This window comes from Dreissena polymorpha, chromosome 1 (assembly GCF_020536995.1).
Source record: "Dreissena polymorpha isolate Duluth1 chromosome 1, UMN_Dpol_1.0, whole genome shotgun sequence".
Taxonomy (NCBI): Eukaryota; Metazoa; Mollusca; class Bivalvia; order Myida; family Dreissenidae; genus Dreissena; species Dreissena polymorpha.
The window spans coordinates 123,133,816-123,161,673 of record NC_068355.1 but is presented as its reverse complement, the minus strand read 5'-3'; the positions used below and the strand labels follow the sequence as shown (position 1 = coordinate 123,161,673).

At 37.3% G+C, this 27,858-nt stretch overlaps 1 protein-coding gene across 1 annotated transcript in view; it reads right to left on the bottom strand.

Moving 5' to 3' along the window:
* The window catches only part of LOC127848104 (serine/arginine repetitive matrix protein 2-like), a 78,433-nt gene that overhangs the window by 15,936 nt on the left and 34,639 nt on the right, over positions 1–27,858 (bottom strand). The window contains exons 8-13 of the mRNA XM_052380408.1: positions 20,663–20,742; positions 16,064–16,213; positions 13,694–13,817; positions 9,855–10,022; positions 7,593–7,757; positions 165–3,929 (exon numbers count right to left, since the gene is read on the bottom strand). Of these exons, the coding sequence (XP_052236368.1) occupies positions 165–3,929; positions 7,593–7,757; positions 9,855–10,022; positions 13,694–13,817; positions 16,064–16,213; positions 20,663–20,742 (4,452 nt within the window). The remainder of the gene's footprint in view (positions 1–164; positions 3,930–7,592; positions 7,758–9,854; positions 10,023–13,693; positions 13,818–16,063; positions 16,214–20,662; positions 20,743–27,858) is intronic.

Here is a 27,858-nt window from a genome sequence, read left to right as displayed (position 1 = left end):
AGACAGACTGACTAAACCGACACAAAGATCGCAAACCATAAGTCACCTCCAGTTTCATCGGTAGGGGACAATAAATACCATGTAGAGTATGTATGTATGTCTGTCTGTTTGTAATTATATATGTTTTTATGTCTATCCACTAGTTCCAGTCAAACAGTACTGACCTTTTTTGCTTTGGGGAAAGAAACTTCAGAATCTGTAGAATTTGCCTGGTCTGACATCTCTCCTGACAGTCGCCTCTTCCTTGTACCTTGGAGAGCTTCAACCTTAGTAACCATCTTCTTGGACGTGGAAGCTGACAGCTTTCTTGTTGCCGGACGCCTTTCAGGGGTGCTCATACTTGGCAGAGGTGCCACTTCATCTACAATGGTTTCTTCTGAAGGCTTTTCTTTGATGGCCGTCATTTTGGTGGGAGCCACTGACCTGCGTCTTGAGCTCACTCTTGTGCTGACTTGTCCCTCCATATCAGACTGATCGGTTGTGTCTGATTCTATCACCACAGCACTCTCAGTTTTCTTTGGAGTCATACCTCTTGATTTAGCTGGTGTTTGCTTTGTGTCACTCCTAGTGACCGGTGTCTGTCTCGCAGTTGGCACATCTGTCCTTACTTTGACTTTTCCATCTAAGTCAGACTGATCAGTTGTTTCGGATTCTATTCCTGCTGCAGTCTCAGATTTCTTTTGTGTCTTACCTCTGTACTTTGCTGGTGTAAGCTTTGTGTCAGTTCTAGCAACTGGTGTCTGTCTAGCAGTTGGTACATCTGTCCTCACTTTGACTTTTTCCTCTAAGTCAGACTGATCAGTTGTTTCAGATTCTATTTCTGCTGCAATCTCAGTTTTCTTTTGATTCTTATCTCTTAACTTAGCTTTTAGCTTTGTGTCTGTCCTAGCAAATGATGGCTGTCTAGCCGTCTGCACATCAGATTCATTATCTGATTCCTTTGCCTTTGGCCTTAAACTTCTTCGTGGCCTTTTTGGAGGGGATTCCTTTTCTTCTTCTGGAACGATCTGTTTGTGTTTACCTTCAACTTCTTTCATTTTCTCTTCATCTCCTTTTCCACGCTTTGCAACCAATTTTGTGTTTGTATCAGAAATTTTCTCTTTACCTGTTCGCTGGGATTGTAATTTTGGAGATCTTACCGGAGACATGACTTTTGAAGGAGTTATCTCAGTTTGAGGATGTTTCTGAGGACTGCCTAAATTTGTGGTTGGGGATTTCACATACTTTGACAAGTCTGGTAGGGATTCATGTTCAGAATCTGAGTCAGAAATTACTTCTGTTATTTGAATTCCTTTCAATTTCTTCTGACTGGATGGCACATATTCAACTTCCTGAACCTTGCTATTGGACTTCACTGGTGTACTCTCATGATTGGAAGTGTTTGATTTATCACTGACAATTATTTTCTTCATTACAAATTCATCTGTTTTCATTGAATCTTCATTTTTGTCACAATAAGCATTCTCCATTTCTGATATCCCTTGTGTGGTAGTATTTTCATTTAAATTGGCATCAGATTTTCTCGGCGTTTCTCTGTCAGACACCGTTTTAGGGACATCAATGTCTGACTGTCTAGGTGTTTTTCGTACAGATGTCACAGGGGAATAGCTTCCAGATGCAGAATTTTCAGAAAGATTGTTCTTAGTTTTTCTGGATGAATGTGTCTTCTCTAATACAAAATCTTCATCGCTTTCAGAAAACTTGTTTTCAGACGATTTGTTCTTCTCCTCTTTCAGAACTTCCGATCTTTGAGAAATCGAGTCAGATGTTTTTGAAGTTTTGCTGTCAGATTTGCTGGGAGTTTTGCTGTCAGATTTGTTGGGAGTTTTGCTGCAAGATTTGTTGGGAGTTTTGCTGTCAGATATGCTAGAAGTTTTGCTGTGGGATTTGTTGGGAGTTTTGCTGTCAGACTTGTTGAGAGATTTGCTGTCTGATTTGTTGGGAGTTTTGCTGTCAGACTTGTTGAGAGATTTGCTGTCTGATCTGTTGGGAGTTTTGCTTTCAGATTTATGGGGAGTTTTGTTGTCAGATTTGTTGGGAGTTTTTCTGTCAGATTTGTTGGGAGTTTTGCTGTCAGATTTATTGGGTGTTTTGCTTTCACATTTTTTGGAAATTATGACATCAGATTTTTCAGCGTCACTATCAGACTTTTTGCTATCAGATTTCTTTGGGGTTTTCCTTTCAAACTTCTTTAGAGTTTGACTTTCTGATTTCTTAATGTCCATGTTCTCAAATGTTTTACTGCCTGTTTTATTTGGTGTTTTTCTGTCAGATTTTCTTCTTGCTTCTTCATTTTCCTCATCCTCACTGACTTTTTTCGTGTCCATCACCTCATCTGTTTTCACAGATTCAATAGACTCATCAGTAAACATAGACTCCTCTTTCGATGCGCCATGCAATTCCGATTTCCGTTTTGGAGATTTCAGTTTTTCTTTTATCTCGCAAACTATTTCAAATATTTCCTCTGTAGATGCGGATCTCAGATTTGCTTCATCTTTTGGCTGACTTTCCTCTTTGCTGGGTTTTCTTCCAATCTTCTCCTCTGATTTGTTTTGTTTTGGAGACTTAAGAACTTGCATCTTCTTAGCAGAGCGAGGAGATTGAAAGACTTCATCAGTGCTATTATAGTCCTCATGAAGTTCCTGTACTGAAGACTGTACTGTAATATTTCTGTTAGTGCCCACTTGCAGTAATATTTGATTGGGTAAGGCACTTTTGCAAGGTCCTCTTCCCTTTTCATTTGCTATTGGCGTATCTTCAATGATATCATCTTCATGTTTATCCTCATATTTATCTGCCTTATCTAATAAGTTGTTATGAGAAACAGCAACAGTTGAACTCAGCATTTGGGTTTCATTTACCTCAGTCATGGACTCTGAGTCAATATCAAGGACAACAAACGTTTCATCCCCAGTTTCAGAAGCAATACCAAACTCAGTAGCATCAGCAGTTGTATCAGCTAAAGAAGAGCTTGTGTCCAATTTCTTCGCCTTTCTTGGAGATTTCCTGATATAAGATGAAGTTGAAGCTAAGGAGCTTTCCATGTCATCTTTGCAAGTACTTCTTACAGATGGGCTTACACTTGATCCTGGTTTTTTTCCAGGTGACCTTCTAGAACTTGTTTCTTCATCGGTCATACTCTGGTTAACTGTACTCGGAGATTGAGTGTCAACTCTTTCCACATCTGAGTGTTTAACACTGTTCTCATGGAAAGATTCACTTGGTAGATCATTGTCTTCCACTTGAAGTTGACATAAGTCATCTTCAGAGTCATCACACAGAATGACAGAGCTGCTGGCTACACTTTCACTGTCAGATTCTTGACCTTTTTTATTTTTCAGCCGACTTGCTTTTTTATTTGGGCTCATTTCTCTTTCCTGCTTCTTTTTTTGGGGGGTCATTTTTCTTTCCTGCTTCTCTTTCTTTGGACTTACTTTGTGCACAACACTCTTAACTTGATGAAGATCTTCCAGGGTCAAAGAACTAGCAGCAGAGCTATTTCTAATATCAGACTCATCAAAAGCATAATTTTCAAGAATCTCTTTCCCTTGTTGAACCAGATCTTTCACTTCATGTATTAGACCAGAATCATTCTCACCATTCAGCTTCTTATCACGTTTGGTTTCTTCCAGACATTCAACATCACTTTCAATCTCACTGCTTGGGTCATCACTGACATAAAATTCTCCAAACTCATCTTTTAGGTTACTGCCCACAGATTCAATGGAAGTTATTGAAACAATTTCTGATTGGAAGAACCTCTGTGATTCTGGGTCACCAACCCTTTCCTGAATGAGTTGAGGATCTAGAACAAAAGTCTGTGGTGATTGTGAACCATCCCCTATAACCCCAGCATCAAGGAGTGTTCCCAGCTCATCAAGGGACTTCAATACAATGGGCTTCTTGGGAGATACACAAGGTCCTGCAGACTGAAATTAATAATGAAAAGGATTATAATTAACTCTAATGAAATCTGACGACATAACTGCCTTTCATTAAACCAAGGTCCTATATATTTAAGCCGCACTTTGGGAAAACTGGACTGAATGCAGAAGTGTTAAGCATCATCCCTGATAAGCCTGTGCAGTTTGCACAGGCTTATCAAGGACAATACTCAACGCTTTCATGGATGTCTCTGATAAACTAAAATCTTGTCTATTCAGGATTTGCTTTTTTTACTTCTTGCCTTATTATCCATATATTCCAATAAACGTATTCAAGTATATTTTAGCCGTGCTCTGGGAAAACTGGACATACTGCATGTGCATTAGATACACTCACAGAGGAGCCAGGATCATACTTTCAATTTGTAGGAAAATTTTCATTTGAATGATGTCCTTTCTAAACAACAAGAGGGCCAAGATGGAGGAGTCGGTTCATTCAATCTTTACCTAATGTCAAACTTGACCTAGATATTAACCAGACAAACATCCTGGTCAAGTTTCATCATTATTGAACCAAAACTCTGGCGTAAGGAGTGTTTTTGTTTTTGTAAGATTTGAAATGGTGACCTATATTTTGAGTTGACCCCCTTACCAAACATCAAACTTTGCTTACAAGGATTTTGTATAATATAATGAAAATTTGGACAATCTAAGGGCAATGATTATGGCATTAATTATGTGATTTTGCTCATCATCAAACTTGACTGAGATATTTCAGCAACTTTGATAAAGAATGCTCGAGATATGTGAATGCTAGAGTGTTTACAAACCAAATGTGGACGGACGGACAGCGGACAAAGACCAATCCTAAAACCTCACCTGAGCAACCAGGTGAGCTAAAAAGTGTGTTTCACTGATCTGAGCCATTTTCCAACTTGTCCAAGAAATCAATAAAACCAATGTATTGACTAAGTTTCACGATGATTAGGCAAAATATGTGACTTCTATAGTGTTCGATCACAAGCTTTCTCTATATAGTCACATAAGGAAAACTGCCCACCCCCCTGGCAGCCATGTTTATTGACCCATCGGGACCATTTGCAAACTCATCTGAGATATATATAAAACCAATCTTTTCACCAAGTTTCATGATGATTGTGATGATTGGGCAAAAAATGTGACTTTTAGAGTGTTCACAAGCTTTTTTTTTACTATATAAATATAAGAAAACTGCCCCCCCCCCCCGGCAGCCATGTTATTCAACTGACTGGAACCATTTTCCAACTCAACTCTCGTATCTGAGCAAATTTCATGAAAATTGGGCCAAAAATGTGACTTCTAGAGTGTTCACATGTTTTCACTATATACATATAGAGAAAAATGCCCCGCCCACTGGTGGCCATGTTTTTTCACCGATCTGGACCATTTTCGAACTTGTCAGACATATCAATAAAACCAATGTTTTGATTAACTTTCATGATGATTGGGCAAAAATTGTGACTTTTAGAGTGTTTACAAGGATTCTCTTAAGCCATATAAGGAAAACTGCCCCGCCCGCTGGCGGCCATGTTTTTCAACGGTCCGAAACCACTTTTGAACTCAACCAACATATCATTAAGACAGACATTTAGACAAAGTTTCATGAAGATTGGGCATTAAATGTGACTTCTACAGTGTTTACAAGCTTTTTTTTTTTGACCTAGTGACCTAGTTTTTGACCCAGCATGACCCAGTTTCGAACTCAATCAAGATATCATTGGGACAAATCTTCTGACCCAAGTTTCATGCAGATCGGACAATAAATGTGGCCTCTAGAGTGTTTACAAATGTGGACAGACGACGGACAAAGACCGGTCACAAAAGCTCACCTGAGCAATCAGGTGAGCTAAAAAACACATCCAACCTCGAATAACAATTAACACATAAATGATACAAACAACTACACTGTATTTTTATGAAAACATTAATAATCAAAGGGGAGTAACTACTGTAAACTTATATGCAATATTTAGAAGAGTTGTCTCACATGTTACATGACCTTAATTCATGATTGTTTACAAGCCTTTTTACAATATAAATATATGGAAAACTGCCCCGTCCCCCTGGCAACCATGTTTTTCAACGGACCGGAACCATTTTCATACTTAACTCACGTATCTAGGAAACAAAAGTTCTGACAAAATTTCATGAAAATTAGGCCAAAAATGTGACTTCTAGAGTGTTTACATGTTTTCACGGACAGACGGAAAGGACGGACGACGGACAAAGACCGGTCATTGCCCAGGTGAGCTAAAAATCCAGTCTGGACGAAAGTGTTGTTCATGATTTGCCTGGGGCCAATCTGAGACAACACTTTACACACATGCATTGAGCCAGTTTTCTAAAGCACGGCTTAATTGTTGTTGTTTTTCTTCTGCCCCTCATTATCGATAGTCCATGTAACAGGTGCTTCTTTAGACAAAATAGGGTGTCAAAAGCAATCTTTCAACCTTTTGTCATCTTGATGTTAGTTTATTGTTACTGCTAATCCCATTGTGAAGACTTGCATTCAGCTCAGATTGCATTATCCAGTCCAATTTGAATAAAGGTCAAAGCTCAAAGCCTCAAAGTTAACTTATAGCAAATAGTCATTGCGCTAAATGGATTGATTAAATACTAGCTATCAAATAAACTTTTGCTTTTCTCTGATGATCCTATACATCTAAACTGTTTCCAGATGTTTATTCAAAAATTAACTATGAAAGGAAAATATTCTTGGTTTGTCTGTGGGTGTTGGTGAGTTGTGTTGAATTTTTATGCCCCCAAAGGTGGGCATATAGTGATCGCACTGTCTGTCTGTCTGTCTTTCCCTCACACTTTGCGTTTAGGTTTAAAACAATGGTCATTACTTTTATGTCGCTTCAGATGTAATTTTCATATTTGGTATGCATGTGTATATTGACAAGGCTTTCCATACCCACACAAGTTATGACCCATTCGACCTTGACCTTGAACTTGGGGTCCGCAGTTAGGTTTTGCGAAATCTGTGTTAAGGTTTTGAAAAAGCGTTTTTCGGGGGGCATATGTCATCCTATGGTGACAACTCTTGTTTCACATAACCTGCTTTCTATTGTATTGAAATTAATGAGCCCTGCTCTGTCAAAAAGGGGTTTAATGCATGTGCGTAAAGTGTCATCCCAAATTAGCCTGTGCAGTCCGCACACGCTAATCAGAAACGACAATTTTGACGACAATTTCCGCCGTTATGGTATTTTTCATTGACAGTCTCTGCAAAAATCCAGTTTAGGCGGAAAGTTTCGTCCCTGATTAGCCTGTCAGACTGCCCAAGCTAATCTGGGACCGCGGCACTTTACAAACATGCATTAAACCATTTTTGTCACAGAACAATGTTCATATATTAATCAATCAAATGAGCCTTGTTCTGGGACAACTTGGCTTTATGCATGCATGTAAACTGTCCCCAATAAACTTTCCAACTGAACTGGATTTTTTTGCACAGAAAAGACTTCCTTTGAATGAAAACTACAATTTAACAGTTAAGTGCTGTCATAGAGACAAGCATGAAGCCCGCTTTTCCCACAACCAGGCTCAAATACATGTATTTCAATGATCCATGGCTAAATAGTCCAATACCAATGTTGCCTATCTTAGCCATCCCTAAACATGTGTCATTTCTTATAACAACATCATGACAAAACACATCAGTACCTTCATTGCTGAGGTGCCTGCTTTATCAATGAAGAACAAGCTTTCTGTTGGAACACCTTCACTTGCAGGTACCAGGTCAGCATCCTCTGTGACTTCCAATGCTTCTATATTGCCTTCAGTTTCACCATTATCATCATCCTGTGGATGATCAGCACCACTCAACAGCTGCAAAAAGCAAACAAATACAATTGTAGCATCCACTAAATACTCCTGATAACCAGGGCAGGGCCTATTTTCATGATAATAAATCGTCAATATTTCGTTTATTTTTTTTTCCTCTGAATTGTTTAGATGAGTTTGACTATCATTCTCAATGGTGTTCACTGAAGTTCTTTTAGTTCCGAGTCTGACTCAACCCAGAGTTTGAGCAGGAATGTGGGAATATTTTATTGGCTGAGATTTTAGTTTGTGCGAAAACTCATATTCCTATTTCTCAGCTGAGTGGAAACTTTCATCTTCTGAGTTGAGCTCAAAAACTGTTCATGAAACTGAGCACTTGTCAACATAGTTCTAACTTATGACAGACATTACTTGAGCAAAATTTAAAATAATTATAGGATAAGAAATTTGCAGATGTTTAACAGCATTTAATAAGGAACAATGCATTCCAGTTTGACTCATCTATGGACAGACAAACTTGGTGAATCCAGTGCAGCCGCCCCTTACAGTATTGCAAGGAGTATAAATATAGATCTCTCAACATTCAAATCAATCCTGACATGCATGTACATACATGTCATGTCCAATACCTCATTATACGTCAACAACATTTAAATTCTGTCTGTTCCATGTTACAAACAAGATTGACAATAGAAACATCATTCAATTATTAGGTTTTCTTTGGTTTTATCCAAGCAATATGAGTGAACTACTTTAGTTGATAAACTATCTAGATTTTTTTCATAAAATATTTGTTTCAGTTTGAAAACTGAAAAAACTGCCAAACAGCTTGCAATTTTTAACAAATCTCCAGATAAGGGTCGTATTTTCATAATTACGAATTATTTTCAAGTCCGTAACGTATTTATTTTTAAATCTTGTCGTACCATTAAGAATTACAAAATCAAGTAACGAATATTATTTTTACATCGGTTCGTATCGATTTTTATTGAGTTCTTTTCGCGTATTAAAGATCTTTGCGGTGCTTATATAGAATGGTTATCGGGTTTGTTTAACAAAGCGCATTTTTTCCAATAAAAGCGGCGTATACAGTCTATCTGTCAAAAAACAATGGCGGCGCCCAGAGAGCGTCCTTAAAAACTGCAAAGCGTCCAAAAACACGCTTTTAACATATTGTAGGCAAAGTGAGCCGAAGTTAAATGTTAAGAAAGACATTATAGAAAAGATCTTATACGATGTTGTATGTTCAGTTGCCGACACAGTCGAAAAAGCTAAACAAAAACGCGACACAACGGGTCCAAACTTAAACACACAAAAAAAAATGAACGAGTGGAAGGGACAAGTCCCGTGGCTAATCGTTGAAAAGATTGATGGGGAGACCCGTTTTAAATGTGAAATATGTAAAAATTCATCTAAGGCATGCAATCTAAACACAGTTTGGGCATATGAAGGTATTGGAAAAATAAAATTGTATAATACTGAAAAGACACTGTTGAACTCGTATAAATAAAGTTGCTAGTATGTTTATTTTGATTTTTTTGCATGAAAATAACCATTATTATTTATTTTTAGGTCATTTAGAAAAAATAAGAATTATTTTCCAAAACTTAGTAGTAACGTTAAGAATAAAATTTCAGAGTTAAGAATTCTTTTTGAAAATCTGGTAGTAATTTAAGAATTTCACAAAACATCTGGAGCTCTGTTTAAGAATATTCTAGTTTGTTCGCACCCGTCAAAACCAGCACAGTTATGACTGCATGAGTTGTGATAACATTCATAGACTTATTGTGGGTAAAAATCAGTGACACATATGATAAGAGACAAAAAGACGTCCCCAAGTTGTTTATACTGGAGTTGAAGGATGTTATATCATGCAGATAATAAAACAGTTATAACAGGATATCAATATTCCTTTTGATAAGTTTTCAAATTATTGATGCTCAAGTTAAAGAACTTAGAAGTTATACTTTATTATCTCTGAACAAACTGTTCTCAGCTGAGTTCACATCTCTATATTCATGGACTAATCACTGATATTTCAAAACACAATTTATAAACTACACCAAAAAATTCTTATCTCAATGTGGAACAGTTTAATACAATTGGATTACAAATCTAGAAAGAAAACACAACAAGACCTACTTGATACAGTAGTGAGATCAACTCTTCGTCTGCATCAGCCAACAGGAAATGAGTGACTGCCAATCCCTTGAACTTCCTGTCCTCTTTAGGCAGGTGACCCATTGTGTCCGGACACTGTTCCTCCAGCCAGGACAAGAATTGTTGACTAGCTGGTACCTTCTTTACTTCCTAGAAGGAACATTAAGATCAAAAGAAGGACAGGAACCATGAAAGTGTGCCTTGCTTGTTATAAAATTAATAAATTGAAATGTATGCATACAAAAGATGATCCCGAGAAATGAATTTTTTACCTTTGTTAATTTTGAGTATTGTATGGCTCTTTATTTTACAAGTCTTTATGTTTACATGATTTAAACACTTAAAAACAGCATCTGATAACAAATAAAACCATTATTGTCAAAAACCTGACTTGAACATCCTCACACTGATATGCTTTGTCAGCAATTTTCAAAGGGCAAATTACTCAGAAACTTGTAGATAAAAGGGGAAAAAAATGTTTTTCACATCCAGACATCATGGTGTTGACCCCTCAATCTAAATTTTTTTATACAAAAACCAACCCACCAACCACAGTGTTCTCTTCCACAATTTTGGGAATGGGGCCGGGTTTCTTTGGATTGGGAAAATCGCAGTGTTTTGACCAAAATTGAGAAATTAGTGTTGTTGTTCACAAATGAGAATGAAAGTGTTTTAAATATTAAATAATTTAATATAATACAGACTTGAGAGCTGGATGGGAGATTATCTAAACATTGATCTTAACAAGAGATGTATTTGTCAGAAACACTATTGCGCCCCTTTGAAATAAAATTTCAATATATCATTTGGCAGGTTTAGAAATTATCTCCTTTTAAAGCTTATTAATTCCTTTGGATTGTATTTTTTACTTTTAACCTTGAAAGATGACCTTGACCTTTCACCACACACAATGTGCAGCTCCATGAGATATACATGCAATTGCATGCTAAATATAAAGTTGCTACTTCAATATTGCAAAAGTTATGGCCAATGTTAAAGTTTTCAGACGGACTGATGGACAGACAGTTCAAATGCAAATGCCACCCTACCGGGGATTATGAAAAAATTAATTCCATTTGGACTTTTTTATAGGTCCCATTGGAGTAAAAAATATATTCTCTTTCCATTGGGAATGGGGTCAGATACTGGCCTCGATTTTCAACAAAACAATAGCTGTGTTTGTGAAAAAAAATCACCCCTACTGCGCCACTTTGAAGGATGACCTTGACCCTGAAATTTCACCACTAAAAATGTGCAGCTCGATGAGATACACATTTATGCCAAATATCAAGTTGCTATCTTCAATATTGCAAAAGTAATGACCAAGGTTAAAGTTTTGGGACATACATACAGATACAATGACAGACAGACAGACAGTCAGGCCAAAAACAATTTACCCCTGATCATTCGATCCGGGGGCATAAAAAAAACACTGACCCAACAAACAGAGTACAGCGATTTTTTTGCCATATTGGAAAAAGTACCGGTACCAGCGCATTGCACAGGCTAATTTGTATGCACAGGCTAATCTTATTTGACATGCATTATACATTTTCCCTGAAAGCAGCCAATATGTACAGATTTCAATGATAAACACCAGACTGGCCAATCTTGTTTTACAAGCTGTTAAACACTATTAGTCATAAAAACCCTCTGCAGTGTACTAATACACAGCAGTTCATCACATTCACATGTATTTGAGGCACGAATGACAACTCTGCTAGGAGAATACGGATTTGCAAAATATGGTCTGTAACATTAGAGTGAGCTAAAGCTCACACTAAAAATATGCGCGAAAACCCCTGACATTGGGAAAATTTTGTTTCAAATTGAGAAATAGGTGTATTTGATTTTCTTGCTCCCAAATACTATAAAATTGATAACTAAGTGTTTTCAAGCTGCCAATATTAAATTTACTATGGTTCAAGCCATAGAGCTGCATTTGGAAACTTACAAAATGTTGCATTTTATTCCTATAAAAAAATCTTTTTTGGGGGGGGAAACCTTCCAATGGATTTTTTTGGACAGCAATTGGAAAATTTGTAATTTTTTCATAATTGGATTAGTGCAGTTTTCCCGCACTTTAGAAAGAAGGAAAACAAGAAACCGTCGGAGACGGGTGGTGCTCCCCAAAGTTTTTTTTTGTCACAATATTGCACTATATATTCAGATAAAAGGAAACGTCTTGAGGGGCATAACTTTGGACAAAATAATACGATGGATGGTTTAGCAACTTAAAATTTTCAAAGGGCCATAACTCTCTAAACAAATCATCTAACCAGAGCCCACCAATAACATGCGGATCTCCTCAAGGTAGTTAAGGTTCCCATAAAGCTTCATTGTATCCCAGTCAGTAGTTGGGGAGAAATAGCCCGGACAAGAATTGCACTATATTGTACCATAACACAAACTTAAACGTAGACAAAGTCCATTTCTGATTTCATTGTAATTATTTCTGCTTATTAACACAACACAAGTTTTCCAATGTTCGCAAAATAATCTAAACTGTAAGTTCAATGTAATGGCCTTTTGGCCCCATGACAATAATAACTTGTGTGACCGAACTGACCGGCCGTCCCTTGCTCTCTAACTAACTTTTTTCTACTGACGAACAGTGTATTAATTTAGATTGGAACACCCAATGCTGACGTGGCGATTTCCGACGGGATCTTGTGCACAAATACATGCTAAAATGTAGCGAAGTAACATGATATGTGAAAGACAAATACGGAAGTTGGTCCGCTATTTATATGAAATCATACAACATTCAATCTGCAGGTTGCATACCGCATACATGTTTAATTAACGTGATAAGCAATGATTAATTAATTTGGTGTGTTATTCTGGTCGGTTTTGACGTTATTTATAATTACCATCAGTGTTGGTCATCTGATATCGTTCTGAAGCATGTATTCCCTAATTCATTAATTAGCGGGTCTCTTTGTATGTAAGATATTGCTTATAGTAGGAATTTAAGCCAATTGAATTTTTGTTGTTTACAATTTTCTAATGCATATAATATTTTGTATACTAATATTTAATATATTATTTAACTTGTTACATCACAATATGTACACTTTATAGAATATTTCAAAGGGCCATAACCCTGTGAAAAATCATCCGACCATAACCGGCTGATAATATGCACATCTCCTGTTGGTAGTGAAGCTTCCCATAAAGTTTCATTGAATTCCCATAATAAGTTGCAGAGAAATAGCTTGGAAAAGAATTGCACTATACGTACAATGGAAAATTTCAAAGGGCCATAACTCTGTGAAAAATCATCCGACGAGAACCGGCTGATAATATGCACATCTTCTATTGGTAGTGAAGCTTCCCATAACGTTTCATTGAATTCCAGTCATTAGTTGTAAAATACTGAGGAAGATTGGAAATTTAGAGAAAAATGCATGATTTTTAAGAAATTTTTGCAGGTAAGAGGGCCTCTTTGGTTAAGGGGAAGAAAAAGAGGCACCTTGCGAAGGTTTTTTTGGCCCTAATATCTTTATGGATTAAGATCTATTTGCAAGCACCTTGTTTTAAAATATGCAGCTCAGTTAGAAAAGTAAACTGTATAAATAGTATTTGTTGTAATTTATAAATAATAAATACATACACATGTCATTTCCTGAATTGAAAAATAAAATATAAAACTCCATCATGAAAATCAGTAATATTTATATAAAAGAATTTCTGGGGTTCCACAGAATTTCTTTCATTTTTCCAAAGTATTTACCCCGCTATTTTGGAATAAAACCATGCAAAAATCATAGTTGCTAACATTCAACTTCCTTCACACAACACTACATTCTAGAACATACCATCCAGCACTCTTGTAACCTCTCGTCATCTTGACCAATGTTTTCATTGAGCTTTCTTGCAAGAAGCAGGTACTTCAGGTAATGCTCATGATCGTTCATACTTGGTTTGGATTCCAGACATTTTCTAGAAACAAGAAAGGAAAGAGTTTTTTTTTAGACATTTATTGGAAACATAGAGGATATTTGTTAGATTCGGTGGATTATTGATTTTAATTCAAGAGTGATCATAGAAAATAATATTTTCATGAGTGGCGCAGCCACGAGATAAAATATATTTTTTCTATGATCATGAGTGAATTAAAATCAATATTCCACCAAATCCAACATTTTTTTTTTATTTTATGCTTTTTTTCACAGTTTATATGCATTATTGAAGAGTTTAACTAAAATTTCGCTGGGATAATGACGTCATTTCGTTAAAAAAATTACGTCATTTCACAGTAAACAGTGAAAATTATCGATAATTTTCACTGATAATTTTCACTGTTTGAAACAGTGAAATTATCAGTTCTAATTCACTGATATTTCTCTATAAACCACAGGAAAGCATAAAATATAAAGAAATAATTCACAGTCATTTGAGTTTTCAAGACATTTATTACAAACAACCAAGGAAATCCTGCACTGTTGTTGAAGTTTCCAAGACATTTACTAGAAACAAGAGAAAATAATGCAGATTTAGTTTAGTTTAAACGACATTTCCTAGAAACAAGAAATGGATCACTCAAATCACATTGACTACACACACAAAATCAAAGTACTGACAGTACTGGTGTGACGATGCTTTTGAAGAGGATTTATATAAAAGCATCTGTTTAAGTTTATCTACATCACCACAATTGTGTATGTGGGTACGAAAATTTTGGGTAGGAAAAACAATGGTACGAAAATTTTGGGTACAAAAATTATGCCCCAAAAAAGTTAGGTACGAAAAAAGATTTGGTTACAAGCAAAAATTTGGGTACGAAAAATGTAGGGTATGAAAAAAAAATTGGGGGTACGGGGAAGTAGTACCCGTGGGGAACTTGATCCATTCAGCGAAACTGGGAGGCGGGTTACATTCTCGATCAAATATAACAAGAAATATCTTTAAAAAGATATGCGACGTGTAATTTCTGTACCACTTATCTTAAAAAAAACGTTCTGTTACAGTAAAACGTTTGTGGGTTATAACATTTCGTTTCAGCATATAAATTCAAAACTTGACATGCTCTTTAATTACACCATGCTCTTTAATTTCACATGTATATCATACCAAACTTTATATTTCGTTGTTTCCTTTCCTAAGTTAATGATGCTATGTGTACGGACGTGATTTCACATGCCCATGTGCATGAACATATAATTTTTCTCTTTTGATTTTTTTTTTCTTTCTCTAATTCAATAAGCTTAGGCATGTTTGTTCGTTAAGTAAGGCAATAATTTCATGATGATTCCCGAAAGAAGGTATGAGCACATAGTCCTATAAGCCCTTGAATACGTGAGTTCGCCCATGAACACATGGTAAGGTTAACTAAATCTCCGCGATATGACCTAATATGTGTTTAAAACAGCAAACAATATCCAACAAACGAATGAATTATCAAACATAGTATGTGCACTGATATGGCTATGTAATTTCTGTTTGAAAAGTTTATTAAATATGCAAAATGAGAAAGCACGCATAAAAGCGTATGTTGTTTATATACCATATTCGCTATAACGTTTACAAATGGCAGGTTCGAAATAATTCGTTTTCTTTACACTCATGATCGCGTTGAAAGTTGATTATACACGTTTTAATTCGCAATGTATTTACTGAATCACGACAAATGTCAAATACAATACAGAAAATGCATAGTTGTTTCATTGATCTATAATTATATAATGGATTGAATATAAAAAGATTTAAAATTAAGGTTTTCAAACTATTATTAAATCTTTTCCCCAGAAATTGCTGTCCTATTTATAGCTGAGCTTCCTATACCTTTATCAATGATAATCAGCGAGGTATGCCGATTAGAAAAATCTCAATTGGACTGGCTCGGTCTTTTACATAGGTCGCCATTGTGAAGAATTTGTTCATGGTTGATAACTTAGACGAGCTGTTTCGCAGCATCGTCAAAAAGGACAATACGTTGAGTTTGAGACATCAACAAGGGGATACACAAATGGTTCAACCCTCATTATGTCCCTATATATGCAGGGTGAAAAACCCTAATATAAAACATGTAGCCTTCAACTAAAAAGTAATCCTGTGTATGCAAGAGGATACACACAATGTTCAACCCTCAAAATGTCACACATGGTTGAACCTCATTATGGCCAAATTAATCCGAAGGTATAAGCCCAACATTCATCCTTCTCATATGACCTCAAGGGTATACTCACATGGCTAGAGGCAGGACAACAGCTCTGGTGGATGGCCCTATCTTGGACAGCTGCAATGGCACCTCGATCAGGTGTTGGGGCCAGTCACGCAATACGTAGCTCACAAAGCCACACACGTCCCGACCATACTGCTTCTTCTTCAACACCTTGCTGTGAAGAAAGTCAAGGGCATTATGAACAAAGTCAATGGCATAGTGAACATAGTCAAAGATGAAGTGAACAGAGTCAAAGGCATCATGAACATAGTAAAGGGCATCAAGAACATAGTCCAGAGCAACTTGAATAGTCAATTAAGGCTTTTTTTACCCTCTTTGTGAAAAGGCTTTTTTGGCCAGCTTAATTTGTAAACATTGAGTACATGTAGCAACTTTTCAAAATTGTGAAAAAAATGAGTCATACACGTTTTGGAATTGATAACAATTATGTCAAAACGTTTTTTTAAATTATAAAAAAATGAGTTGCAAACTTCTCAGAATTGTAAAAACTTGAGACACTTTCATTTCAAAATAGTTTTAAACAAGAATATCAGTGAAACTGATGGATGCTCCCCGATGATGCGCTTTGTCAATGTATGTGTTAATAAACACCTAAAAGATCTATTATTAGCCTCGGTAACCTTGACCCAGTGACCTCAAACCTCATCAAAAGGTAGAGGTCCATGAAAGGTACCTACATGCCAAATATGAAAGCGATTGGTAAAGTATTGAAGGCGCTATGAGAAACTGTAGCAAAAGTGTGACGGAAGGAAGTCTATTATTATCCTCTGTGACCTTGACCTTGATCCCAGTGACCTCAAATCTCATTAAAAGGTAAAGGTCCATGCGAGGAACCTACATGCCAATTATGAAAGCGATTGGTAAAGTATTGAAGGCGCTATGAGAAACGGTAGCAAAAGTGTGACGGAAGAAAGTCTATTATTAGCCTCGATGACCTTGACCCCAGTGACCTCAAACCTCATCAAAAGGTAGAGGTCCATGCAAGGTACCTACATGCCAAGTATGAAAGCGATTGGTAAAGTATTGAAGGCGCTATGAGAAACGGTAACAAAAGTGTGACGGAATGAAGTCTATTTTTAGCATTGGTGACCTTGACCTTGACCCCAGTGACCTCAAACCTCATAAAAAGGTAGAGGTCCATGCAAGGTACCTACATGCCAAATATGAAAGCGATTGCTTAAGTATTGAAGGCGCTATGAGAAACGGTAGGAAAAGTGTGACGGAAGTAAGTAAGGCCATCCTTAAACAAGAGCACCGCCTTGTGGGTGCAGACCGCTCATCTTTTTTCTTTTAAAAGGTGAAGGGACTCTCATTTTCAATCACAAAGGAGGGAGGGGTAGAGTGAAGAGGGGTGTATAGTGTGGGGTGTGGACATTTATTACATTATCTTCCAACAAGGGACAAAATTGTCACAAAACCAGGTTTTCATTGTGAAAAAAAAATCTGATAAAGGGAGAAAACTCAAACTAAACTTTTGAAATGAACAAACAAAATTAACCCCCTTTGTAAGTTTGTTTTTAAAAAAAATGTATTTTTAGTCATGGCGACCTTGACATTGGAGATATTGACGTGATTCTTTCGTGCAACACACCGTCCCATGATGGTGAACAAATGTGCCAAATGGTTTTAAAATCTCACAATGAATGACATAGTTATGGCCAGGACAAGCTCATTTATGGCCATTTTTGACCTTTGAACTCAAAGTGAGACCTTGACCTTGGAGATATCGACGTAATTATTTCGCGCGACACACCGTCCAATGATGGTGAACAAATGTGCCAAATGATTTTAAAATCTGACAATGAACAACATAGTAATGGCCCGGACAAGCTTGTTCCGCCCGCCCGCCCACCCGCCAGCCAGCCAGCCAGCCAGCCAGCCAGCCCGCCCGCATTCGCCAATCTAATAACCAGTTTTTTCCTTCGGAAAACCTGGTTAAAAATGCGGAAAAAAATGCCTACATTTTTTTTGGGGGAGGGGGTGGATTGTGGGGGGGGGGGGATTTTTGGGTGCGATGGTTGGACGGTATTTCAAACATAAAATAATAAAAATAAATATTTGTGTTTTTTAACCGTTTCAAAAAAAATTAAAAAAAATTGGGGGGTGAGGTGGGGGGGGGGGGGGGGGTATAGTGTGAGGGTGTGGTGGTCATTTGTGAGATGATCTTAAAAAAAAAATAAAAAAAAATAGGGGGGGAGGGGGAGTGGAGAGGGGGGAGGGCACATGGGGATGGTTTGGGTGGAGTCTATTGTGGTATGTCAGGTAAGAGTATAAGAGTAGTTTTGTCAAAGTATTAAATCTAATCATAAATAAAGAAGTTATGGCAATTTTAGCAAAATTTAATAATTTGACCTTGAGAGTCAAGGTCATTCAAAGGCCAAGGTAAAATTCAACTTGCCAGGTACAGTAACCTCATGATAGCATGAAAGTATTTGAAGTTTGAAAGCAATAGCCTTGATACTTTAGAAGTAAAGTGGATCGAAACACAAAATTTAACCATATATTCAAAGTTACAGTCAAAAAAGGGCCATAATTCCGTAAAAATGACAACCAGAGTTATGCAACTTGTCCTTTTACTGTACCCTTATGATAGTTTGGGAGTGTTCCAAGTATAAAATAAATATCTATGATACTTTAGGGGTAAAGTGGACCAAAACACAAAACTTAACCAAATTTTCAATTTTGTAAGTATAAAGGGCCCATAATTCCATCCAAATGCCAGTCAGAGTTACATAACTTTGCCTGCACAGTCCCTTTATGATAGTTAATAAGTGTTGCAAGTATGAAAGCAATAGCTTTGATACTGTAGGAATAAAGTGGACCTAAACACAAAACTTAACCAAATTTTCAATTTTCTAAGTATAAAAAGGGCACATAATTCTGTCAAAATGCCAGTCAGAGTTACATTACTTTGCCTGCACAGTCCCCTTATGATAGTTAGTAAGTGTTGCAAGTATGAAAGCAATAGCTTTGATACTAAAGGAATAAAATGGACCTAAACACAAAACTTAACCAAAATTTTCAATTTTCTAAGTATAAAAAGGGCACATAATTCTGTCAAAATGCACACCAGAGTTATCTAACTTTGCCTGCCCAGTCCCCTCATGATAGTAAGTAAGTGTACCAAGTTTGAATGCAATAGCATTGATACTTTCTGAGAAAAGTGGACCTAAATGCAAAACTTAACCGGCACCGACGCAGACGCAAAGGTGATGACAATAGCTCATAATTTTTTTCAAAAAATAGATGAGCTAAACATTGTTTGTTTGGCATAACCCCAGGTAAATTTGGGTGGGTCGGTAGGTAGGGATTTTATTTTTTTTTAGTTTTTTTTTTCTGACATTGAACTCAGACATATACCAAACTGAAAGGTAATTATAAAAAAAAGCTCCAAGTCTTCTGCCTCATGAAAGGAAATTGGTAAAGATTTTTCTGCACCGTCCGTATCACCGCACGTGTATTTGTAAGTCTATTTTTTCTATAAAGAGCTTCTTTTCATTTACTTATTTTTTATACCACTTTTGCCATCAGCCGTTATATTGTAGGCAGACAACAATATCAACTGTGTATTCCTTTATCTGCGCATGAATGACCCAATATTACCCGATAGCGAACTCAATGTTGATTGGCCCGCTACCATATGCGCTTCAAATTGTTCATGGAAACAAAGAGAAAAATAGTTAAAAAAAAACACTCCGGATTTCCACTTTTTATCTTTCTACCAAATATTTACCGATCTGAATTAAAGAGTGATAATTAATTAATAAGTTATATGGCGATAATATTACACATCACTGCCGATTGCCGAATTGAATTGAACGGGGATAATTAATTAATTTTTTTTTTTTACTCCCAAACTATCCTTAACGACAGCAGTGTATTTTAATTCAAGGGATACACGAAAAACAAGAGAGGTTAAATTGTATTTTATGTTATGGGGGTTGGGGCGGGGCTGGGTCAGAGATTTTCACTCATTTTTTTATGTTATTTTACATTAACTTCTCCATTTCTGCACCGATTTACTTCAAATTGATACTGAGCCTCTCTTATGACACTTAGGTCAATCTCAACTATGCATGGCCCCATTACCAACCCTGGGGCGCCCCGGCCACATAGGCCAAGCCCACACAAAATTGCCTTTTACTATAATTTCTTCATTTCTACAGCAATTCACTTCAAATTGATACTGAGCCTCTCTTATGACAATACGGTCAATCTCAGCTATGCATGGCCCTATTACCAACCCTGGGGCGCCCCGCCCATAATAGGCCATGCCCACCCAAAATTGCCTTTTACTATAATTTCTTCATTTCTACACTGATTCACTTCAAATTGATACTGAACCTCTCTTATGACAATACAATTAATCTCATCTATGCATGGCCCCATAAACAACCCTGGGGCGCCCCTCCCACATAGGCCACGCCCACCCAAAATTTCCTTTTACTATAATATCTTCATTTCTACACCGATTCACTTCAAGTTGATACTGAACCTCTTTTATGACAATACAGTCAATCTCAACTATGCATGACTTCGTGACAGGTGAGCTAAAAATAAAGAATTTGAAATCTAGAAGTTACCCTTGTTTGCTAATACTCACCTGGAGTAAACACAGCATAGGTCCACATAGTAGGAACAAAGTGCAGCCACAGTGTGACAGTATCGGCTATTCTGATAGGGCTGTAAGATAAAACATTCTCATTATAAAGAGCCTTGCTCTGGGAGAATGGGGTTTAATGCAAGTCGATCAAGTATTGTCCCAGAATAGCTTGTGCAGTATTCAATTGAACTTCTGTAGAAGAAACATTTTACACCTTTACCTTAACCAGAGATTTAAAGCAGACATTGGAGGATGTACAATAGCTTGGACTATTTTGTGAAAAGGCCAGCTAAAAATGTATTTGATAAATGTATAGCTTTTTGAACATAATGATATTGTGCATGATCCAACAAGTATACATCGACTGTAAGCTTATAATAATTTAGTAGGTTCTGATTGTCGTCCATACTTTGGTTTGAGGAGTGTTTTTACGCATCAGTTCAATGTCACTTTACTTTTAAGTTTAAAGTCATGTCTCTTTTACCCACTTATTTAATGGCAAAAACAACTGAACATCAGATATAATTTAATATACAGTAGACTCTCTGTAAACCGGACAGTCTCGGGACCGGCCTGATCGTCCGGTTTTCAGAGAGTTCCGGTTTACCAAGAGTTTTCATATTGTCGAAATATACATGGTATACATTGTGTACAGAATCACATAAAATCAAATTTTTTAAATAAAATTCATTTTAATTATTAAATACTTACCTGTTATCGTATGCTTATACTTTCCAAGGGGAAATAACTCATCCGAAATTTTAACTGGGAATCCGCCACCTCAATACCGTAATACAGGCCAGGTTAAACATAGTGCAATGCAACCTAGCCAAAAATCGGTCACCAACCCTCAATATTCTTTCAATATATATACAAAAATATTAATCGAATAGCGGGGTGGGAGGTGGGACTTACCGATAACAGGTAAGTATTTAATAATTAAAATGAATTTTATTTAAAAAATTTGTTTTAATGTCATAAATACTGACCTGTTATCGTATGCTGATTTTGCAGCTGCGGTGGGAAGGTTCGTATATATTTTCCCAACACAGTAGAACCCATAAACAGGGTTAGCAGCTAATGATATCAAGTAATCTTCGTTAAAACGGTATTAATTATGACTTCTCGGACAGAGTAATATGTCTATGTCGTAAAGAAGACACTACTGTTAGTGAAACCACAACAAGCCCAAACGTATACAAATTGTATTGTTGCACTTCAGAAAACGAAGATAAATAGATGACAAGGTGGTCGGATTCCTCCAGTAAACAGCTTAGAGCACGTCAAAAAGTGGGGTGTGATTAATATATGCCCACAAAACAGACAGAGCTCTTAATTCATGCGGTCAGATCCTAAAAAGGAATGAATCCTTAGATAGGATAAGATTAACTTTCCTTAGTCGAGGTCTAACCCCGAGAAATAGAAGCCGCAGCCCTTTTTTGGGGAAATGAAAAGTTTCTTTGAGAACCTCGAATGGACTTCTGACTAACACTGCTGAGATAGAACTTCAAAGCCCTGATTGCCCAAAGAAGTTTATCCTCATCTTCATGACTACCAGTTTAAGAAAACTTGGAAACTTGAAGGTAGAAGCCATATAGAGGACTTGATATTAAGCAAGGAATCCTGGCTGACACAACAAAGTGAAAACGACAATAGATCCAACTGGAATTGGTCGTATTCAACAGAAAAAGCATGAATTTCACTTCTCCGTATGGTAAAAGCCATAATAAGAAGGAAAACCGTCTTAAAATTATATTGGAACTGTTAATAAGCCTGATGAAAAAGGTTCATAGGGAGCTCATTAAGCATCCCAACATGTTACACAAGTCAAAACCGCTTAAGAAGGTAAAGGAACGAAAAACATAGTGTTGACGTTCCATAGTTTGGATCAGTTCCAAAATAGGTAAGACAGCACAGAGTTGCGATGACTTACACAAAACAAGGTATACGAAAGCATAATCTCTATCCTTTGATGAAGAAAAGAACAAATTTCTTATCATCAAGAAAAAGATGAGAAAAACCTCTATGTATCTAGCAGAGTGATTAAGGTAATAACTATGCTCTCAATTACCCAGTAAAAAATGAATTTCCATAGAACCTTTATACAGTTCTGATGGAATTATCCTTGCACAAGTAACAAGGATTGAAACTCTAACAGAAAAACGTTCTTCTGTAGAGATAACTAAAAGTTATTAATGGCCAGACATGAAGTGGCACATGTTTGGATCAGTAAAATATGTCTCAGTGAGATATGATATTTGACCTGTGAAAAAGTTTCCTGAAAATAATTGTACAGGAGACTTAAAAGGTCGTAGAACCATAATCCCATGGTTCATTAAGTATATTTCATGAAATTATGGCAAAAACTCAATTATTGCAAAAACTCACCAAGAAGGCAAGATATTCCAGTTTATGTCAATGGACGAATGTATAACAATCGCACACCCTGCTGGATCGATTTCTGTGAACTGCATTGTTGACGTTGTTCAGCATACCGGTATACACTGCGATATACGATCGCATAACGCTAATAACTAGCGTTTGATGATAAACAACATTCTTTGATATACTATGTACACCATGCAACTCGTCTGCAACTTCACTGCCGCGCATGCGCAATTACATTATTGAACCCAACGGAAAAATAATTCGAAAGAAAGAACTGCAGGACAAAAGGTCCAACAGGGCGTTGAGACGAACTGGTATGAGAAAGACGATAGAGAAAATTTGTTGTTCTTGCAAAGAACGAATAAGTTCCTGATTTCCAGTTACAAGGAGTGATAATATGATCACCTCCGTGTCTGTAAGTAAACCACGACCGATGTGTGATAGTTGAAACCATCACAAAGGAATCGTGAAAATGTGTTGTAAATGAAAAACAGCTAAAAAGAATTTTCGCTTTTCAAGATGTAGATGTGCAGGTGATATTCGTTAGGATACCACATAATTGAGAAACTCAAGATACGTTGTTCTATGTGATCGTCCATAACCTTATCTGCTCACATCTGTATAAGATGTAAGGAAGGTTGTGGTAGAATAAACTATATTCTTGCCAAGATAATCTTCTAGTCTAGACACCACTGAATAGTGGTAAATAATGACAAAAAGATGGAAATCTGTGTCATTAAATAATCCCGAGATTAATACAATTATCTTAAAAATAAAGCTGAAACGGACGTAAGAAAAGACGTCTCAGCAGAAGGACCGGTGACCGGACCGGTAAATACCGACCGGTGACCGGAACCATTTGTCAAGGATGGGTGGGCAAAGAAACAACGGCAAGCCAACTTTCCCACTCCAAACACACTTGAAAATTGGTACAAAAGGACAGTGTTTAACACTTATAAGTTTATGACCTATCTACAGAATATAGCCTCTTCTTGAACCAATAACAGGCGCCTTTAAAATCCTGGATAATACAGGTCGCGAAGTCATCGATTTGCGAAGTACGGAAATATGATTGATAGTGGTACCTCCGGAATCGGAGGTGTGATGGCAGAAAAAGGTGAAAACCCTAGGGGTAACCTTAAGCGGGTCCACGCTTGCCGGTAGAATGCATGGAAGTCTTAAATTCTGACTTGATTAATCCATTTACTTCAAGACTTCTAACCGGGACGAATTCCGAAAGGAATACGACCAGTTATAGGAAGACGGCCTGTTATGGCCAGAAGTGTAATAGAAGAATAACTTTAAGATGAGGTCCCTCCAGATCCTAGGATCTAAGATCTGAGTTCAATAGGTCCTAAGCCATCTACAAGACTGTAGTCGCTATGCGGTCAATCTGATAGGCAATCCTATGTATCAGAACTCTTGTTGATTCCAGTAGCTTGAAAATATGCACTGCCGTAGGAGCAATAGAAAAGCAGAAGTCGATACAAATGTCGTCTTGCTAATCCTGCTAGCGTCATTAATGTGTCCCAACTGTTCCGTGACACTGACTGCAAAGTCTGTAGCCGACAGGTAAAGGCGGTTAAAACAATTCATCCTTCGGGTCTCGAACATAAATTAATAGAGGTCAAATAGTAATGTTCGACCTCAATGCTAGTCTCCGAGCCCACTTCAGCCGATCTATCTGCAAGACCAGTAGTCTGCATGTAGCCGGTTGAGATAGAAGTACAAATAACAGATATAGCATGATTTGGTAACCGTCGCCAGTAGAACATCAGTATTGAAAAACACAACAAGAGTGCCAAACTGTCACAAGATACGCCCGTTTGAAGGCTTTGGACAACTAATGGACTAGGCTAAAAGACACAATGGTGATTGTTTTAAACCCACTAAGTGACTGTGTGACATATTACTAGTATTTGACCCAGCATGACCCATATTTGAACTTTACCTATATATCATCTAGATACAACTTCTGACCAAATTTGGTGAAGATGGGATGAAAACTACTTCAATTAGAGAGCAGACACCATGCTTGAAATACACTAAGTGACCTCATGTCCTAGTTTTTGACCCGGCATGACCCATATTTGAACTTGACCTACATATCATCTAGACACAACTTCTGACCAAATTTGGTGAAGAGCGGATAAAAACTACTTCAATAAGAAAGCGGACACCATGCTAAATGCTTGAATTGCACTAAGTGACCTCGTGACCTAGGTTTTGACCCGGCATGATCCATATTTTAAAACTTGACCTAGATATCATTTAGACACAACTTCTGACCAAATTTGGTGAAGATCGGATGAAAACTACTTCAATTAGAGAGCAGACACCATGCTAAATCCTTGAAATGCACTAAGTGACCCTATGACCTAGTTTTTGACCCGGCATGACCCATATTTAAACTTGACCTAGATATTGTCTAGATACAACTTCTGACCAAGTTTGGTGAAGATCGGATTGAAACTATTGGAATTAGAGAGCGGACACTGCTGTGGAGGCCGTCGCCCGCCCACCGCCGCCGCCTGCCAAGGGATCATATAATACGTCCTGTTTTGAAAACGGGGGTATAAAAATAATAATACGGAATGCTGGTTTGGTGATACATTTTAAAGAACAAACACAATAAGATAATATGTAATATAAACAACAAGACTATTGCAAAGCAATATATGTCCCATACTGGCTCCACCATTGTCAGATTTTTTTGATTTTTTATTATTTTATTTGTTGCCATAGCAACCAGAATTTTTTACGTAGGAACAAAATGAAATGACGTGCATAATGCCCATATTGCAATCTATCCACGTTTCAAGTTTCATGAAAAAATATGAAGAACTTTCAAAGTTATCGCAGGATCCAGAAAAGTGTGACAGACTGACGGACTGACAGACAGACTGACAGACACACAGAGCGTAAACCATAAGTCCCCTCTGGAGAAACCGGTAGGGGACAATAACACAAGTCAGAGCTAAATAGGACGTCAAAAATCCTCACCTAGCCACATAATTGCAATTGATGTTTAGCGTTTCAATAAGCTCAATGTTTCATCAAGCTGAATTAAATAGGTTTAAACTTACATGTAATACAATAATTTATTTTTTATTTGATTTAATTTTTAGTCTATCAATATTATACAACATTTTTATTGTAAAAAAACATGTTAAAATAACATACGTTGAAATAGTGACATGCATATTAAAATCTCTGCGCCAACTATGGTGACCATCATCATATGCACAGAGAGGATCAGTTCTTAATTTAATTCGATCTCCCTGCTCATTCCATCCTGTGAAACACTTCAGGTGTCACAATTCTAGTATTTTCATAATGATGATTGTCACATTTACTCTGGACACTGTATCTCCTTATGTGTATCACTTATGGAAAGTTATTTTACAATTCATCCATTCTGAACAAAAATATGCTCTGACAAATAATGCCAAGCACCCATACTGTCTCGCCCACCAGATTGGTGTTCACATTATATGGTCTAATTTTTCAAACTGAAGTATAATAATTTAACAGGACTTGTTGCAGGAAACTAAATGAAAAATTTGATTACCTTCACTGACAATTTAGTCTTATATTCAGTTACACATTCATCACATGATATCCTGTACAAACATAACAAATCTGAACTCTTACAGGAATCACATTAGAGCTGCGTGCTGGGAAAATAGGGCTTAATGCATTTCCGGAAAGGATTCTCTGGTACGTGCAGACTGCACAGGCTTATCAGGGAAGGCAATGTCCTTTTCTATAAAATTTTTTGCTTGAAGAAAAGTCTCTTCAAACAAATTCCAGTCTAGGCAGAAATTGATAACTCTGATTAACATGTGCCGACTGAACAGAATACTCTTCTACTGGGATGCCACTTCACACACATGCATGAGCGACTGAACAGAATACTCTTCTACTGGGATGCCACTTCACACACAACATGTGCCGACTGAACAGAATACTCTTCTACTGGGATGCCACTTCACACACATGCATTAGCGACTGAACAGAATACTCTTCTACTGGGATGCCACTTCACACAAATGCATTAGCGACTGAACAGAATACTCTTCTACTGGGATGCCACTTCACACACACACATTAGCGACTGAACAGAATACTCTTCTACTGGGATACCACTTCACACACACACATTAGCGACTGAACAGAATACTCTTCTACTGGGATGCCACTTCACACACATGCATTAGCGACTGAACAGAATACTCTTCTACTGGGATGCAACTTCACACACATGCATTAGCGACTGAACAGAATACTCTTCTACTGGGATGCCACTTCACACACATGCATTAGCGACTGAACAGAATACTCTTCTACTGGGATGCCACTTTACACACATGCATTAGCGACTGAACAGAATACTCTTCTACTGGGATGCCACTTCACACACAACATTTGCCGACTGAACAGAATACTCTTCTACTGGGAAGCCACTTCACACACATGCATTAGCGACTGAACAGAATACTCTTCTACTGGGATGCCACTTCACACACATGCATTAGCGACTGAACAGAATATTCTTCTACTGGGATGCCACTTCACACACAACATGTGCCGACTGAACAGAATACTCTTCTACCGGGATGCCACTTCACACACATGCATTAGCGACTGAACAGAATACTCTTCTACTGGGATGCCACTTCACACACATGCATTAGCGACTGAACAGAATACTCTTCTACTGGGATGCCACTTCACACAAAACATGTGCCGACTGAACAGAATACTCTTCTACTGGGATGCCACTTCACACACATGCATTAGCGACT